We start from the raw sequence: 19,029 nt of genomic DNA on the forward strand, positions 1-19,029 counted from the left end.
GGCCGCTGCACTTCCCACCGCTGGTGAGTGCAGGCCCAGCCCTGCTGCAGTCCTCAGGGGAGTGAGGGTGGGGCAGGGACAGGAAGAGGCAGAGCTGGGGCCAGGGCCATGGGGAAGAGGCAGAGCAGGGGCTGGAGCAGCACACAGCTGCACAGGGCACCAGGGAATTTGGTGCTCCAAATTTCCTGGTGCCCTACACAGCTGCATACTTTGCATATGGGTAAGGATGGCCCTGGCTCTCACTGTTGCTGCCTTGATCAGCCAGGATTTTCTTCTCTTCTCCTAGGTTGGCAGCTGTGAGATAGTACTGTTATAAGGTACTGAACAGAAGACCCAAACTACATTAGATGACTTAGGAGGCGACAACATGCTTGTTTGGGCATATTCCATGCGTGCACTGTGGTTGTTGATGCTAAATTATTAACATCCTGCAACAGGTAGGTAACAGGTCAGTGAGTCTTAAGCCAGATTCTGCTCCCACTGAGGAAAATAGTACAAAATCAGTTTAGACTTGAAACCTTCATCTAATTTCTAATCATCAGAGGAGTGACGTGTTCTGGAACAGCCTTCCAAGGGGAATAGTGGGGGCAAAAGACCTATCTGGCTTCAAGACTAAGCTTGATAATTTTATGGGATGGTATGATGGGATAGCCTAATTTTGGCAATTAATTCGTCTTTGACTACTAGCGATAAAAATGCCCAATGGCTTGTGATAGGATGTTAGATGGGGTGGGATCTGAGTTACTACAGAGAATTCTTTCCTGGGTGTCTGGCTGGTGAGTCTTACCCACACGCACAGGGTTTAGCTGACTGCCATATTTAGGGTCAGGAAGGAATTTTCCTCCAGGGCAGATTGGCAGAAGCCCTGGGGGTTTTTCGCCTTCCTCCACAGCGTGGGGCACGGGTCACTTGCTGGAAGATTCTCTGCACCTTCAAGTCTTTAAACCATGATTAGAGGACTTCAATGGCTCAGACACAGGTTTGATACAGGAGTGGGTGGGTGAGATTCTGTGGCCTGCATTGTGCAGGAGGTCAGACTAGATGATCATAATGGTCTCTTCTGACCTTAAAGTCTATGATTCTATGAAATCAATAAATAACCTCCCTCTTCCCCCACCCAACTCTTATCTGAATAGAGTAGAATCCAAACTTTGAGTCAGATGGACCAATTATTGGACAAGAGGATGCTATCAAAGTGGCAGACAAATTTCAGATTCAGGTAATCCATTTCATGAATATATTTCAAAACAATGAGTACACATTAATACAGTAAATAAGTACCTAGATACACTCCATTAAATTTTTTCCCCAAACTATGAGACAACTCAAAGTATTTAGATGCCTTCACCCTTCTCAATTCTGTATAGACCTAGCACTGGCACCTAGCACTGGCGGACAGAATACAGTGACTGACCATCTCCTTCTGGTAGACTGAATGTCCATGCTGGTTATATTAGATCTCCTACTTTTGATACCTTTGATCACAAGATGCTGTTGAGTAGCCTGCAAACATTGTCAGGAGTGATGAGCTGCCCTTCAGCAGCTTTTTATTTTTTTTGGCAAGATCTCAACAGGTAGCTGTGGGCAACTGATCTTTTTCCCAAAGGACTCAAGTGAATGGAGCTGCAGTGTGCTATTCTACCCTGCACCCGCCACATTAAACATGTATATGGGGCCATTAGGAGAGTACTGAGCATCGGGGGTGATGTTTTCACTATGCTGATCACATCTAACTCAGATGATGACATGATTCTGAGTCTCAACCAGTGTCTCACTGAGTTTAAGATTAGGTAAGAGTGAGCTGGTTGAAGCTCAACCCATACAAGACAGAAATGATGACGGCTGGTTGGAAGAAGCAAACAGAAAGGATTCTGGCGATTATATCAACCCTTATTACTGAGGAAGTGTATTGACTAGCACTTGAGTTCACAACCTGGTGGAGATCTCAGGACCTCCCCTACCAGCTGATGTTATAACTGTAATCAAGTCATCTTTTTAACAACCACACCTGGCCAGGATCTTGTGACCTCTTTCAAATGTGGACCTTGCAATCTAGCTATGCCTCCGTCATCTTAAAATGTCTAATCTATTCCAATGCCCTCTGCACAGGGCTAAAGCTTAAAACCATTCACAGACTGAAGATGCAACAGCTAACTCGTTGAATGAGTCATGATATAGGTGGCCTATTGTTCTTTTAGTAGCATTTAAGGTGTTGGCTATGACCTATAAAACCCTAAACAGCCTACTGGAGAAACCACTTCTTTCCTTGTGACATACCAGAGCAGCTGCAATCACTGGAAGCACTGAAGCTGGATCCCCTTTGCTAAAACAAGAGAAGACTATCAGCTGAGTGTTCCCAAGGAGGGCCCCAGGACTCTGAACTTGGTCCCCATCTTGGTCCAAAACAACCCAAAGTTGATGACCTGCAAAAGTCTTGGTTCAGTAGGTCTTCTAGAGAAAGAAGAGGGTATGTTCCTGAGTATGATTTAGGCACAAAGATTTTTCTGATGCTTTTTTCCCCATTTTTACTGTTTGTTAGTTGAAGTAAATTGTTACTTCTGTGTGATTAGTTAAAGCTACTGACTGATGAACTAGTTTTACATTGGTATTAATGCTGATGGGTGGTTATTTTAAGTATTTTTGTCACGGTGCTCAGAGCTTTTCTATGGTGTTTTTATAACATTAAATTCTAACTATTTCATTTTAGATTTATCACCACTGGTTGCAACATGAGCAGCGTGGATAAGGTGCCAACAGCCACTAACATTTTAATCACTTCATTCAGAGCAAGTCTAAACAGTGTAAACCTCTTGTGCAAGAAAACTCCCCTCACTATCCCCCTCTGGTGAAACTACCAGTGTGAAATATTAGAGTGAAAAAAGGCTAGCATAGACAGAGCCCCAAAAACTTAAAATGACATTAACCAAAAGAACATAGCTTTTCACCATTAGATCACTAATTCAAACATGTCCTAGGATAGTAAAAACCAAGTGTTGTTGGTCTAAATCCAGTTTCTAGGGGACCAGCACTCACAACGCAAAAGGATCTAAAATACTAGCAATTTTAGTAACTCCTGCAGAGAGACCAAGGATTCACTAGGCATAAAAACTGAGCTCCATCTCACTCCTTCAGGTGGTTTTCCACATCAAGAGCACAGGAACTTCTACTACCACCATCTCATTTTTTGACATGAAAGAACTAGAATCTCCATGTCCATTAATCCGACACCAGTCATCAGCACTAAATCATCATGTTAATGAAAAAAGTATGATAGAAGTCAATCATCATGTGACAGTCACCATCATTAAATCTTTCATTAATAGAAAAATAGGGTTGGAGAGGAAGAAAGAAGAGACTATGAAAAATATATTTTATTGCTGACTGTTTTATAACCACAGAACAGACAAGGAAGAAAGTATATTATGAGTCTGCTATTTTACTCAGGTTTTTTAAGTTTCTGTCTAGGAAGATAGGACTTTGCTCTCTGTGTTACAATTGGGTATATAAACTCTGTGCTAATTTTTAACAGAGTTTTTACCTAATTAGTGATATGGTTGGCTTACATATCACATGACTGGTCAGTAACCAAGACAACTAACCACCCATGTCACTCTTGCCAGAAGCTCCCACTGCCACAAGACCATCTTCCAGTAAGCAAATAAGCAAACACTTATTTCAATATAGCACTTCCTAATGGTGTCAGTTTATGGTTTTAAGCCGTCCTCCTCCTCTTTAACTCTCTGTACAGAAGGATATCCCCAAATGCATTACCACAGGACCTACTTGGAGAGGGGAAGGCATGTTATGCCTCACTGAGGTACCACAGACTAGCTGCCCAGATTTTCCCAGAAAACAATATAATGTAACCTAAGCAATGCGGTGGGTGCAGAGACACCAACACGATCGCAATAAGTTGGTTTGTGGACACCAACTGAACTTGTAGCCAGTTAAGAACAACATGTCTAACTGGTTACAAAAAGTCACAAATTACAGGTGTAATGTGCAAGTCAAAGTCTCATGTGTTCCCTCCTTCATTCCATCTGTCCACATCCAGCAGCCTGTGACAAATGTATAGCTCTAACAGGCCACATCCCGTTCACTCCATAAATCTGATTTATACAACAGCCTCCTCTCTTTTACTGATCATAATAAAAAACACGGTTAAAACACACTAAAGACAGTTAAAATACCCTCTTAAAACAGGTGGCGTTTAGAAGACTTACTGTTGCTCGATTTGAGGTCTCGGTGTAGGATGGGGACGATGGCTTCCTCGTGCAGGTAGAGCATCCCGCGGGCTATCTGCACTGCCCAATTCACCAGGATGTGCGGGGGTACGCGGCGGCCCCAACGGCTCCCCCCGCCGGGGGTAGCTGCCCCTGCCAGGGCTCTATTGAGGGAGCCTCCCCTGGCAAACTCCATCACCAGGCAGAGGTTGGGCTCCCGCAGGCAGACCCCGTGCAGCTCGATGATGTTGGGATGCTTCAGCATGGCGAAGAGCTTGGCCTCCTGCCTCACGCTCTCAGCTGTGGCCGTGATGTCTTCATCGGGGTCCTGCCGGGCCGCTTTCACCGCCACTTCCTGGCCCCTCCAGGTGGCCCGATACACTTTGCCGAAGCCCCCCACGCCGATGATCTCCTGCAGCTCCAGATGCTGGAAGTCGATCTGGGCTAGGGAGCCGGGCTGGTCTTCCCCGCCTCCGGCCCGCCAGTCCTGCGGAGCCGGGCTCGGGCCCGGGCGCCCGCCCTGCTCCTGCTGGGGCGGGTACCGGCCCGGCTGGTAAGTCACGTAGTTGGCCGGGAAGATGCCGAGGCGGTGGCGGATTTTGCCCGCCCACCAGCCATCGTCCCCCGAGACGGCCGCATCCTTGGACAGCACCTCCACCACGTCGCCCCGCCGCAGGCTCAGCTCGTCCTCCCCATTCGCCTCGTAGTCGTACAGCGCGGTCCAGAGCGGGCAGGACGGGCCGCCGCCCGCCGAGGAGCCCTGGGCCGCCGCCGCCCCGGAGCCCAGCAGAGCCATGGCAGGGGCCGGGGCACGGGCCGCAGCAGCCTCAGCATCCGGGAGAGCCGGAGGCGCCGCCGGGGAAGCTCATCCTCACCTGCCGCGCTAGCCGCACCTGCGGGCGGGGTGCGGCGGGCCCCGCGGAGCGGCCGGGGGCGACCCCCGGGTAACGCGGCCAAGCCCGCGGAGAGTAACAGGGCAGGCCCAGGCCCAGGCCGGTCTCTGCTCCGCCCCTGCCCGCAGCTTCATGGGGCCAGCACCGGCCGCGCCGCCCCGGCCCGAGCTGCTCCAGACACCCAGCCCAGCGGGGCCTACGTCCGCCCTCGACCGCGCCGGATTGGCCAGTCCGGGACACGTGGTCCACGGGGAGAGGCGGGGGGCGGGTCAAAGGCAGGTGCAGGTGCCCTGCCTGCTTCCCGCACCGACAGGCCGGTGGGCCCCCGGGGCAGGGCCCCACTGCGGGCGGGTCGGGCCAACCGCGCCGGGAGAGCGAGCGGGCGGGAAGGTGTTAGTGCAACACAAGGCAAAGTCCGTCCTCCAGCCCCGGGGGAGAGACTTGGCCAACACTTTCCATTCAAACCAAGCTGACGAGGGACTCTCTCTCCCTGCCAGAGAGAGACTACGCAAGCCTGGGCACAGCGGTGCCAAGGCGTGAGTAACGGGGCAGAGAGAAAGGGGCGTGCCAGTATGTAAGCATGTGAGTTAGGCTCTGGCTGCATTGCTTTCTTTCCTCCCACCCCTTACAATTTCCCCTCATTGCAGATCATTAATGTGGACAGTTTGCAGTTTTACGTTTTAACTATGGTGCCATCTATATCTACTCGGACCAGCTCTAGCCAACATGGTGGTTAAAATGCTGGCAACTGTTCATGGTCTACACTAACACTCCCACCATTGTTACCTATGGTAAGAAAGTGTAATGAAAAAAATGTAGTAGACAAGGCTATCAGGGAAGAGATTAAGGAAAAGAGAAGGAAACTGGAGGAAAAAATTATGGGAAGAAAATAATGCAAATTATAATGATGCAAATCAGACAAATACAGTAAAAGAAACAAAAAACTGGAGTGAAGGACTAAAGGGGAAAGGTGGAGAAAGAAAAGCAAGGCACTCTAGCATTAAAATACATTAAAAAGAACAAGACAAGTGTAATGCACAATCTTGTAAAAAGAACAGGAGTACTTGTGGCATCTTAGAGACTAACATTTATTTGCGCATAAGCTTTCATGGGCTAAAACCCACTTCATCAGATGCATGTAGTGGAAAATACAGTAGGAAGATATACATAGACAGGGGACATGAAAAAAAATGGGTGTTGCCATGCTAACTATAAGGAGAGTAATAAGGTAGGCTATTATCAGCAGGAGAAAAAAAACTTTTGCAGTGATAATCAGGATGGCCCATTTCCAACAGTTGACAAGAAGGTGTGAGTAACAGTAGGGGGGGAAATTAGCATGGGGAAGTAGTTTTTAGTTTGTGTAATGACCCATCCGCTCCCAGTCTTTATTCAAGCCTAATTTAATGGTATCAGGTTTGCAAATTAATTCCAATTCTGCAGTTTCTCATTGGAACTGTTTTTGAAGTTTTTTTTGTTGAAGAATTGCAACTTTTAGGTCTGTAATTAAGTGTCCAGGGAGGTTGAAGTGTTCTCCGACTGGTTTTTCAATGTGTGATGGGGCAAGGCCAGATAGCTATAGTAAAGTAGTGAGGAACAGGTATGTTAGCCCCAGGCTAAACAAATCCCTGGTACCGTGGTAACCAAATGGCAGTTGCTCCAGGTTAATCAAGACACCTGGGGCCAATTAAGATCTTTCTAGAAGGCTGTGGAGATAGCTACATTGATTGGGACACTTGAAGCAAATCAAGGGATGGCTGGAACTAATTAAAAGCCTCCCAGTTAGTCAGTGAGGTGTGCATGTGGGGAGCTGGGAGTAAGAGGTGCAAGGAGGCGAGAGTGTGTGCTCCTGGAGGATTGAGTACAAGCATTATCAGACACCAGGAGGAAGGTCCTGTGGTGAGGACAAAGGAGGTGTTTGGAGGAGGTCATGGGGAAGTAGCCCAGGGAGTTGTAGCTGTTACAGGAGGCACTGTAGACAGCTGTGATCCATGGGGCCCTGGACTGGAACCTGGAGTAGAGGGTGGGCCCAGGTTTCCCCCCAAACCTCCCAACTCCTGATCAGACACAGGAGGAGTTGACCCAGACTGTGGGTTCCACCAGAGGGGAAGATCACTGAGGTGAGCAAATCTGCCAATAAGCGCAGGACCAACCAAGGTAGAGGAGGAAATTTGTCACAAATGTTAGAATTTTTGATATCTGATTGGTGTCCATTTTTTATTTTGTGTAGAGACTGTCTGTCTGGTTTGGCCAATGTATGTGGCAGAGGGGCATTGCTGGTACATGATGGAATATATCACATTGGTAGACGTGCAGGTGAAAGAGCTTCTGATGGTGTGGCTGATGTAATTAGGTCCTATGATAGTGTCCCCTGAATAGATGTATGGACAGAGTTGGCAATGGACTTTGTTGCAAGGATAGGTTTCTGGGTAAGTGTTTTTTGTTGTGTGGTTGCTGGTGAGTATTTGCTTCAGGTTGGGGGGCTGTCTGTAAGAGAGGACTGGCCTTTCCCCCAAGATCTGTGAGAGTGAGGGATCATCTTTCAGAATAGGTTGTAGATCCTTGATGATGTGCTGGAGAGGTTTTAGTTGGGGGCTGAAGATGACGGCTAGTGGCATTGTGTTACTTTCTTTTTACAGGTCCTCTTTATATGTATGTCCTATAGCTGCCTTTCCTAAGAACAAGGACTCTGCCCTCTGGACCCAACTGCCAGTCAGATCCACTGACTTCTTCCAGATAAAGAGGATTTACTTATTTGCCACCATTTATTGAAAGTCACCATCTCCTTTAGTACCTGATGGGCAACCCCAGTGCTCCTGGATAGTTCTGCGGAAAGACAACATAAAATTGTAGATAATGTTTTATTAAAATTTATTTTTAAAAGTCAAATGATCAAAACTCAGTGTGTCTTTATTAGCTCTCTTCCCCTTTCCTTATATAAAAGAAAGACTTGCAGCCATTCATGGGGTGTTATGAATATAGTCTCTATCTGCATATTTGCTTGGCATTATAAAAGCTATAAATGTAATAGAAACATTCAGCCATATGAACAAATTCCATACTGTATTTTATGTAGTATCTATCAGAAGCCACAATGACTGATAAACTGTGGAATGTTTTTCACTTCCCCACTGTGGCACAAATATAAATATTTATTTTTTGTTCTGGGTTTATACAGCACCTAGCACAAGAGAGGCCTGATCCATGTGTAGGGCTTGGAGGTGCTATGATAATAAGTTATATTTAAAAAAATAAAATACAGTCGAACCCATTTATCTCGACCTCGGTTAACTTGCCAATCGTATTAAGTCGACGTTTTAGAAGTGGAACCGCCAAATTCTCTTTGTCTTAGCATTTTCTCATCGGTTTTGTCGGTTCTTTTATGTCGTCGTACCCTAATATCTCGAGCACAAAAGAGGGCCAAATTTGCCACTTAACGTCCGTTATCTCGATCCCCATGACCAATCGTGCGTCTTATATATTAGTATATAAATAAAAATTATCGTACTTGGTTCACTGCGCATGTGCTGAGTTCACGTAGCACGTGATCATGGTCCGTATGGTCGTTCACTCCCATGCCAGTTCACTCACTCTTGTTGATCTTGTCTGAAGGATAACATGCTGTAGCTATTCTGTTTATTTTTTCCCTTCTAAAAATGTCTGGAGGTGTTAAGAGAAAACTGGACAATCAGTCAATAGAGAAAAAGTATGAAATCATACTGCAGCTAGAAAAAGGAACAAAACCGGCAGACCTTAATCGTCAGCATGGCATTCCAGCAAACACCATTTCAGGATGGAAAAAGAAGGCCGACGTGATAAAGCAAATGTACGAGAAGTCTGTCTTTGATCCAGCAAGAAAAAAACTTAGAGTGGCTGAGCACAAAGATGTCGACGATGCACTGTTTCAATGGCTCACAAATACGCGAGCAACAAAGCTTCCCGTCAATGGTCCCTTGCTGATGGAGAAGGCGGACATCCTTGCTGCAAAGCTAGGACACCCTGACTTTAAAGCAAGTCAGGGGTGGCTGGATCGTTTCAAAAAGAGGCACAACATTGTCTTCAAAGCAATTTGTGGAGAGAGCGCTGCAGTTCAACAGGAACAAGTGGATTCATGGCTGAAGACTCAAATGCGCACAATTTTGGATACCTATGAGACTTGGAACATTTTTAATGCTGATGAAACTGGGGTGTTTTGGAAATGCCTTCCAGACAAGACTATGGCGTTTCGTGGGGAGGCTTGTCACGGTGGAAAAAAGTCGAAGGACCGACTTGCAGTGCTAGTTGCTGCTAACATGGATGGAAGCCAAAAACTCCCGCTCTACGTTATAGGAAAGTCCAAGAATCCCAGATGCTTTAAGCAGACCAAAGTTCTCCAATGTGATTACGATGGCCAGCCAAGCGCCTGGATCACAGGAGATCTATTCAGTGCATGGGTGAAAAAGTGGGACAGGAAGTTCCAAGCAGAGAAAAGGAAGGTGGCACTGATCGTGGACAACTGTAGAGCTCATCCGGATGTTCCTGGTCTCAAGGCCATTAAGATCTTTTACCTCCCACCTAACACAACGAGTAAGCTCCAACCAATGGACCAGGGGATAATCCAAGTGCTTAAGGTGTACTACAGGAAAATGTTGATGCGCCAATACCTGCTCCATGATGAAAAGAAGGCACAGTACACCCCTTCCCTTCTAGATGCAATGAACTTCCTGAGATCAGCCTGGAATAACGTGAAGAAGGAAACAATCTCAAACTGCTGGATGCACTGCGTCATTCAGGATATTTCCGATGATGAGTTTCAGGCACAGTGCCGTGCAGCCGCAGAAGAACTCGCGGAAGTGGCGGGAAAATCAAGCCTTACAGATGCTATCTTGGAAGAGGAGGCACAGGAGTTAGCCATCACTGTCCAGGAATTCCGAGATTACATAGAAATCGACAAAGACGTCGTTACTGATGGCGTGATCACCGATGAAGACATTGTATCAAGTGTGCAGTCAGCACAGGCAAGCACATCTGCATGCGGCAATGACAAAGAAGATGAAGAAGATGCGGACGAAGATTTGGAACCAATTCCCTCAGCTGGTGAGGTGGTAGAAATGCTACAGAAAATTCGACGGTATGGTTCTTTTGTAGGAGATGAAACTGTTTTAGACAGCATAAATAATATTGAAGCATTTGTTTTCAAGCAGACTGTTAAAGGCAAAAAGCAACAAAGCATTTTAGACTTTGTAAAGAAACCATAGTAACCGCGTGTACGATACTTTTCAGAGCTGTGTCAGAGTGAAATGACTCGCGAATTTAATTTTGACACTGGTTAGCTTTTTGTAAAAACGAACTAAACCCCGCACGTTTTTTGTGATTTTGTGAGCGATCTTTGTGTTTGCAATGTTGGAGAATATAATAAAGGTTTGTATCGAGAATCGACGGTGGTTTGTATTGTATACTGGTAAATCTCTGCTGTTAATTGGTGCACATATGCCTTTTGTTAGCAAACATGTATGTACATTTTTATAGCATGCCGATCGCTTCATCTCATTCATTAACGCACATCATGTACATAAAGAAATTTCAAGCACATGTTAAATGAAAACCAATATGGCGGCAATATATTATCTCGATCATTGGTTATCTCGACGCTTTTTGGCAAACCCCTAGGCCGGCAACATAACCGGGTTCAACTGTATATGCATATAAATTCTCTAATGGCTCCCTTTAGTGGATTTTTCTTTAAGCAAACATAACAGATTATTCAAGAATTGGAGCTTCTTGCTCTCTTCAGCTAGCTTTCTCTGTAGGAATGCCCAGGTGTTTTAGCAGCAGTGCTAAATTGATTTTGGAATATAATATTGTATATCTGCATTGCATCCTCAGCAAATATCCTTATGAAATCTCTCCACTGGCAATTACAAAACCCCTTTTCCAGGGTAAATATATTACAGTATATCCAAAACACCCCCCCCCAAAAACAAAGAAACAAACCCTAAACCTACATTTAAAAAAAACAATATAGTTGCAAAGTCAAGTGCTCAAAGGTTAGGCGAAACCAAGATTCCTTTACAACCTTAATTCAGCTCTTGGTGCATATGCATGATGATGCAGTTATTAATTTCAATGACCACATACTATTTTTTCCACAGAAACTGCTCCTTCAGTGGATAGGTAGCTATTCAACACTTGTTTTATCCTCTTAGTTCAATGTGTGGCTTCAGGCCTTATTTAATGCACATCATCCACACTCTGGCACGTAATACAGAATTATTTTCCTCATGGCATTTCTATAGTGTTCTCCCCATGGTATCCAAGTGCTTCACAAATTAATGAATTTATCTTCACAATACCCCATTTGAGAGTAGGTGATATTATTTCCATTTTATAATTGAGGATTTGAGGCACAGGAAGATTAAAGCCAACATTTTCAAAAGTATCCACTAATTTGGGGTGCCCAACTTGAGATACCTAAGGTTTGATTTTTCAGAATAGCTAGTTAGCATTTTAATAGTACTTTATATCTTCAAAGCATAACTCTACTTGACCTCTGTTACAGGTGTGAGCACTAGGCATTTCTACAAATCTGGTTCCAAGTGTATCATGAAAATGGCATCCAGAAAATGAGGAACACATAGTAACCAACTATGAAATGTTGGTTTAAGTAACTTGCCTACCATCAGGTAGGAACTCTGTGCCAATGGAAGGGATGGAGTTCAATTCTCCAGGATAGCATTCAATTTCCTTAACCATGAGACCATCCTTTCTTTCCAGCAATTATGCCATATTCACTATCCACGTGCTGCAACATATGAGGTAGGGGCTCTGCAGACATCACTACCCAGCCGTGATTCATTCCCACAGCACAGTCCATCCTGTGCAAGGCAAGGGTTCTGTGAAAAAAAATAGCATGTTATCATATAACTATAGGTTCATTTTATTAAAGACTGTTTCATATAGTGCATACGCAAGAGGGCTGAATCAAGTTTTAACAGGCAACATTAATTTTAGCACGTCCTACTTTTGAGTACTTAAATTTTCAACCTTGATGTTTTAATGTAGGGTGTTTTTTAAAAAGCAACTAAATGAAAAAACTTCCATCATATAGAACCATAAGGGCCCCCTACTTGGGTCACAGCAGGGTTCAGACCTTTACGTCCATAGTATCACTAACCTCTGCCACTTCAGCTAACAGGTAATTGGTAGTAGCAATATACTGTTATCCTCTATGTGAGCAAGTCACTAGATGGCGGTGGGGGCAGGAGGAAGGGCGGTGGGGGCTGGGGACGAGGGTTGGGGCAGGAGGAAGGGCGGTGGGGGTGGCGGGAAGAAGGAGGGGGCCGAAGGGCTGTGGCGGGGCTCCCGGTGGTTGGGGAGCGGGGAGGCTCCTGGGTCCTTCCCTCCGGCCGCTGGGGGGCGGGGCGGGGGGTTTTCAGCCACGGCGGCGGCCCGGGGCATGATGGGAGAATCCCCCGAGCATCCGGCATGGCGGCCTCAGCGCCCGGCGCCGGGAGGAACCGCAGCCGCCGGTGCAGGGGCGGGTGAGGCGGCGGCGGCGGCGATGGTGTCCCAGGCGGTGCAGCTGCTGCGGCAGGGCGTGTGGGCGGCGCTGACCGGCGGCTGGTACCACGACCCGGAGCAGAGCAAATTCACCAACAGCTGCCACCTCTATCTGTGGCTCTTCCTGCTGGCGCTGCCGCTCGCCCTGCACCTGGTGAGGGGCGAGCCCGGCCCGGGCGGCGCGGGAGCGGGGCACGGGGTGGGGGAGAGCAGGGCCCTGCCTATGGGGAGGGGGCACAGGCCACGGTGAAGATGGATGGAGAGGCAGGGCTGAGGCGGTCATAGGGACACAGGCCATGGGGTAGGGATGGAGGTGGGGGCAAGGAACGGAGGGTTGGAATTAGGGAGGGGCGGCAGAAAGAGGGAAGGGGGGAGGGAAGTAGCCTGATATAACTGGATGAGTATTTTTTTCTTGATGCTGTTTTTAAATCCCCCCTCCCACTTTGCTGTTTTATCCATTTTGACTTTACTGTGGGACAGTATCTCCTTGTCAGTACCAGTTAAGTGATGCCCAGTTGTTGTTGGATATAGTCGACTTCGTGGTCTTCTGTACTGATACCATTGTGCTCTGCTGAGATTTTTGAATGAATTTGCTGTCCTAGTGAAAGATGGCTAAATAGTAATAAACACACTTTGTGTATATTTTAGTGGCTAATGCAGCTGCTCTAGAGAGGTGCATGCCAATTTTAATCCCACCCTTCCCCAAGATATAATACTATAATTTTGCCAGCAGTACTTTCTATGTTCATCCTGAAATATGGGTGAGCCTTATAGGCCCAATAATCAAGTTGTTATGCAGGAAAGTACATGAGCAGTTAAGCTGGCACTCAATAACCCATGTGGCCAAATTATACTCTCACTTTCTTCCCATCTGTATAGAGACACAGATGCAACATAAATAGTGTGTGAAAGCACACCACTTTTCATTACATCCACTCCTCCACCTCTTTCTATTAAAGTGTGAGAAATGCAACTAAATTATAATTTAATGGGTTGCAGTAACTAGGAACTTCATTCTGTTTGTTAAATATGAATAGTTTCCTTGAAAAAAATGGAATATTTTAGTCTATTCTTAGTGTGATATCAATATGGGATGTAGGCAGAAAGAGCAAGAGCATATTGTTAGGTAGAGTAGTGCATGATTTCAGTATTAGGTTCCCCAATATCTAGCTTCTAATATTTGCCATTCTTTATGTCCTCATGGCTGTAGACTCAACTCATTTCTGCAGATTTTTCTTTAATGAAGAAAAAACCTTTCCTGCCATATTAAACATTTCTCATCAGTTTCCTTACACCCTATTATTACAAAGTCTGTTGCTCTGATTTTCAGGACTTCCCTCTGAAGTCCATAGGCGATACAGATGCTTATCTTTGAAAATCAGGCTATATAGCCTATTTTCTGGCAAAAATGCCATTTGCTTCCACTGAGCATGCTCATGGACTCCAATCAGGTAACAACATGAGGGTGGCTTCTTCCCAGGATGCCAGGTCAATTTCTGGTGTGAGACAGTAAGAGCTATAGATCCTATCTCTGTTATTTAGATTGCGATTGTAAATGAGAACTTGTTCACAGACTCTGATTTGTGGTGAAATAAAAGGTTGTTTCTTTCCCTAGGTGTACATAGAAATGGATCTGCAGGAAAATATTACTTTTCCTGGAGGATGTCGGAAACTAATCACAAATGAAATAGAAAATAGAGGTGTTTAAAGAACATTGGGCCTAAAAACTGTGGAGTGAAACAAAGATGAAATAGTGAAAATATTTAGATCTTCTCCCACCAACACACCCCAACTTTAATTTATGTGCATGACCCTAACTTTCCACTTCCTGGGCTTCTTCCTCATCTCTCTGGGTAGACTTGCCTTTTCCAGGTTGGCTAATTTTGTGATGAATCATCTGATCAGCTGCAGAATCTGTTCTTGAGCAAATGTACCATGATTACGTTTCTTTATCCTCAATAATATTTATTACAGAGACTGTCTATGAGTAAGGATGTCCTTGACTATCAATTTTCTTGTTTTTTAGTGCTTGGATTTTGTAAACTTTGTGACAGGTAGCTACATTCTTGTCATTTAGCAACTTTAACGCATTCTGAATTGATTTTTGTTTTGTTTTGGGAATCTTATGCAATGTTCAGGGTTAAAAATTACCAGTTACCTGCCAGTTTGGTATTTGTAGTTTCAGTGTGCAACAACCATACTTTAAAATGAAATTGATCCTAAGAGCAAACAAAACAACTGGACTAACAGGAAAAAGCAGATGTTTTGTGATATGACAAATGGAAGCCTTTTGTAGCATGCATATTGCAGTAGAACCCTGTTTATCCAATCTAATTGGGACTGGGGCCAGATCGGCTAATCAAAAATTTGGATAATGAGGAGAATGTGTGGGCCTCAGGCTGTCAGCCCTGCTGGCAGTGGAGTTGACAGCCTGAGTCTTGCCACCCGATTCAGTTAATATGGAGAGCCAGATAATGGAGGCTCAGATAAATGGGGGTCTATTGTATTTCTATTCCTGACCCACATCCCCCCACAGATAAGTTTATTTTCACTCAGATGTGGCATCTTGTCTTAAAATAAGATATTGGGTGGAGATTTTCAAAAGTACAAATGGGAATTAGACACCCATCTCACGTTGATTTTTGGTGAGGGTTGGGTTCTTAACTTCCCTTTTGCTTTTGAAAATCTCCCTCGTTAGCTGTTTTGGGGAGGGGCTGGCTTTTACAGCACATTAGGCCCCCCAACCTAGTTCTAGGTTCTAGGGCTTAAGAAGGTTGGAGGTGGGACTGTGCACCCCTACCCTGCAACTGGGGCTGGCTGGAACCAGGACTCTGCAGCCACAGCCCTGCAGCTTCCCCCGGGGGCTGCAGCCAGGTCCGCATGCCCCAACCCTGTGGCTTCCATCAAGGACTGCCCACCCTGGGGCTGCCCACCCTAGCCCCGTGGTGTCTTGGGCTTGGCAGGGGCTACAGGCTGGGCTGTGTGCTCCAGCCCTGCGGCTTTCACCGGGGCCTGCAGCTGGGGCTACACGTCCCTGTTTGGCAGCTGCACCGGGGGCCATTCACCCCCCTCATGGCTTCCTAGGGCTATGCATTCCCCTCCACCCCACCCCAGCTGCAGCTGGGGCTTGGCAGGAGCTGCAGCTGAGGCCGCGCACCTCTGTCACGCAGCTGCAGCCAACTCTGGAGCTGGGGCTGTATGCCCCGCCATGACTGTGCCTCCTGCTGTGGCTGCTGGCAGGGGGCTTGATCTCTCAGTCCCCCCCATGGTACTCTATTCTTCCCCCCTCCCCAGACCTGTCCCCAGGTTATTTTTAGTAGAGTCATGGACAGGTCATGAGCTAATGGAATTAATTGATAAACTAATGGGGGGAGGGATAGCTCAGTGGTTTGAGCATTGGCCTGCTAAACCCAGGATTGTGAGTTCAATCCTTGAGGGGGCCACTTAGGGATCTGGGGCAAAAATTGCTCCTGCTAGTGAAGGCAGAGGGCTAGACTTGATGACCTTTCAAGGTCCCTTCCAGTTCTAGGAGATTGGCATATCTCCAATTATTACCTTTTTATTACCTAACTCAACATTAACAAGTCACCAGGACCGGATGGCATTCACCCAAGAGTTCTGAAAGAACTCAAATGTGAAGTTGCAGAACTATTAACTAAGGTTTGTAACCTGTCCTTTAAATCGGCTTTGGTACCCAATGACTGGAAGTTAGCTAATGTAACGCCAATATTTAAAAAGGGCTCTAGAGGTGATCCCGGCAATTACAGACCGGTAAGTCTAACGTTGGTACCGGGCAAATCAGTCGAAACAATAGTTAAAAATAAAATTGTCAGACACATAGAAAAACAAACTGTTGAGCAATAGTCAACATGGTTTCTGTAAAGGGAAATCGTGTCTTACAAATCTATTAGAGTTCTTTGAAGGGGTCAACAAACATGTGGACAAGGGGGATCCGGTGGACATAGTGTACTTAGATTTCCAGAAAGCCTTTGACAAGGTCCCTCACCAAAGGCTCTTACGTAAATTAAGCTGTCATGGGATAAAAGGGAAGGTCCTTTCATGGATTGAGAACTGATTAAAAGACAGGGAACAAAGGGTAGGAATTAATGGTAAATTCTCAGAATGGAGAGGGGTAACTAGTGGTGTTCCCCAAGGGTCAGTCCTAGGACCAATCCTATTCAATTTATTCATAAATGATCTGGAGAAAGGGGTATATAGTGCGGTGGCAAAGTTTGCAGATGATACTAAACTACTCAAGATAGTTAAGACCAAAGCAGATTGTGAAGAATTTCAAAAAGATCTCACAAAACTAAGTGATTGGGCAACAAAATGGCAAATGAAATTTAATGTGGATAAATGTAAAGTAATGCACATTGGAAAAAATAACCCCAACTGTACATACAATATGATGGGGGCTAATTTAGCTACAACGAGTCAGGAAAAAGATCTTGGAGTCATCGTGGACAGTTCTGTGAAGATGTCCACGCAGTGTGCAGAGGCGGTCAAAAAAGCAAACAGGATGTTAGGAATCATTAAAAAGGGGATAGAGAATAAGACTGAGAATATATTATTGCCCTTATATAAATCCATGGTACACTCACATCTCGAATACTGTGTACAGATGTGGTCTCCTCACCTCAAAAAAGATATTCTAGCACTAGAAAAGGTTCAGAAAAGGGCAACTAAAATGATTAGGGATTTGGAGAGGGTCCCATACAAGGAAAGATTAGAGGCTAGGACTCTTCAGCTTGGAAAAGAGGAGACTAAGGGGGGATATGATAGAAGTATATAAAATCATGAGTGATGTTGAGAAAGTGGATAAGGAAAAGTTATTTACTTATTCCCATAATACAAGAACTAGGGGTCACCAAATGAAATTAATAGGCAGCAGGTTTAAAACAAATAAAAGGAAGTTCTTCTTCACGCAGCGCACAGTCAACTTGTGGAACTCCTTACCTGAGGAGGTTGTGAAGGCTAGGACTATAACAATGTTTAAAAGGGGACTGGATAAATTCATGGTGGCTAAGTCCATAAATGGCTATTAGCCAGGAAGGGTAAAGAATGGTGTCCCTAGCCTCTGTTCATCGGAGGATGGAGATGGATGGCAGGAGAGAGATCACTTGATCATTGCCTGTTAGGTTCACTCCCTCTGGGGCACCTGGCATTGGCCACTGTCGGTAGACAGATACTGGGCTAGATGGACCTTTGGTCTGATCCGGTATGGCCGTTCTTATGTTTATGTGAATTTTTGTTTATTGCCCATGACCTGTCCATGACTTTTACTAAAAATAACCATAATAAAATCTTTGCCTTAATTATCACTACCAGAAAGAATAGATGGGTTAAGGTAGTAGTTCAGGCACCTTGAAGGTCTCAACTGAGTTTAATATTACCTTTTTGGAAATATCCTTTGCATGTCTAATTCTGTTTTTGCCAGTATATCCGTGAAATAAAAATCTGTCTCAGTCTTCCAAAGCACTCTCCAGTTCCAATATAGAGATGGGAATGGCAAAATCTGGGGCAAATTGTCTTGCTTTTAACCAGATTAAAAGATATTTCTGTATGAAGATCTGAGGAGTTTAGGGATTTTGTAATATATGCCTACATGGATTATCCACTTAATCTGATATTGGTTACTTTCATTTCCCTGCTTCATAGTGTCTCTTGTATCTTCATTCATCTGTTTAGTTCAACATTTTTTATTGTAAACTCATCAGAATAGGGACTAGTTTTTATCTATCATGTGTCTAGTATGTCTGTGGGCTCTATAGACAATAAATAATGGGAGAGGCAACCTTTCAATTCTAGGTGGCTGGCTTTAATCTGGCCCAGGTTAGTAAGGATCAAAAGTCACTAACATCTTAAGCCTTTTTGAAATTAGTTTGGTGCTGCTTTCAGTTCATTTTCAAGGGGACGTGTCAGCATCACACAAAATGTCACTAAACTGGTTTGAATTAATGTCATTGTGTTACGGAGTCACAGGTCAGATGCTCTGGAACTGCTTGGTATGAAGCCAGTCAGGACTCTGTGTAGCGTGACTCCCCTGAGGGCACGCTGCCCAGGGCAAAAAGCCTCCTTGCTTACGGCCTTCCTGCCTTGGAGTATTCAGCATCCCTGTTCACACCTCACACTTCCCCTTGGTGAGGGAAGCCAGAGGGCCCTGCACCCCAACTCCGCAGTCATCAGTGCCTCTCAGCCAGCATTGTAAAGCAGAAGGGTTTATTGGTCAATAGGAATACAGTGTAGCACAAAGCTTGTTAGCACAGAAGTCTGTGACTTTCAACAGAGTCCATCTTGGGGGAACTCCGGGCCAGACGGTCTGGATTCCCCCTGTCTCCAGTCCCTCACAGCCAGCTGCCCTGGATCCCCCTGCCTGG

The 19,029-nt window shown here is 45.4% G+C and overlaps 3 protein-coding genes and 1 long non-coding RNA gene across 15 annotated transcripts in view; 3 read left to right on the top strand and 1 right to left on the bottom strand.

Moving 5' to 3' along the window:
- Positions 1-5,054, bottom strand: part of MAP3K21 (mitogen-activated protein kinase kinase kinase 21) — a 55,347-nt gene extending 50,293 nt beyond the window's left edge. For all 4 annotated transcript variants that reach the window (XR_005596382.1, XM_039531207.1, XM_039531206.1 and 1 more), the window contains exon 1: positions 4,224-5,054. Coding sequence is in view for 3 of the 4 variants with exons in the window: in XM_039531207.1 (XP_039387141.1) it covers positions 4,224-5,019 (796 nt within the window). In the remaining variant the exon portion in view is untranslated. The remainder of the gene's footprint in view (positions 1-4,223) is intronic.
- On the top strand, positions 2,448-8,002 carry LOC120401340. Of its 5 annotated transcripts, none has more exons than XR_005596387.1 (3): positions 2,448-2,467; positions 5,764-5,907; positions 7,753-8,002. It is a non-coding gene; the product is annotated as an uncharacterized LOC120401340 (long non-coding RNA). The 5 variants fall into 5 exon arrangements; XR_005596385.1 differs by lacking the exon at positions 2,448-2,467 and adding an exon at positions 5,036-5,167; XR_005596386.1 differs by lacking the exon at positions 2,448-2,467 and adding an exon at positions 5,367-5,401.
- A 767-nt stretch (positions 8,003-8,769) lies between these two features.
- On the top strand, positions 8,770-10,350 carry LOC120401135 (tigger transposable element-derived protein 4-like). The gene has a single exon (XM_039530804.1). The coding sequence runs from the start codon at positions 8,770-8,772 to the stop codon at positions 10,348-10,350; it is 1,581 nt and encodes a 526-aa protein (XP_039386738.1).
- A 2,217-nt stretch (positions 10,351-12,567) lies between these two features.
- PCNX2 (pecanex 2) overlaps positions 12,568-19,029 on the top strand; it is a 240,648-nt gene continuing 234,186 nt past the window's right edge. For all 5 annotated transcript variants that reach the window (XR_005595903.1, XM_039529322.1, XM_039529325.1 and 2 more), the window contains exon 1: positions 12,568-12,806. Coding sequence is in view for 4 of the 5 variants with exons in the window: in XM_039529322.1 (XP_039385256.1) it covers positions 12,654-12,806 (153 nt within the window). In the remaining variant the exon portion in view is untranslated. The remainder of the gene's footprint in view (positions 12,807-19,029) is intronic.

The sequence above is a fragment of the Mauremys reevesii genome, linkage group 3 (assembly GCF_016161935.1).
Source record: "Mauremys reevesii isolate NIE-2019 linkage group 3, ASM1616193v1, whole genome shotgun sequence".
In the NCBI taxonomy this organism is placed as follows: Eukaryota; Metazoa; Chordata; order Testudines; family Geoemydidae; genus Mauremys; species Mauremys reevesii.

Bases quoted from the DNA above. Each gene is read 5' to 3' on its own strand.
- LOC120401135 (XM_039530804.1), top strand. From the start codon at position 8,770: ATGTCTGGAGGTGTTAAGAGAAAACTGGACAATCAGTCAATAGAGAAA.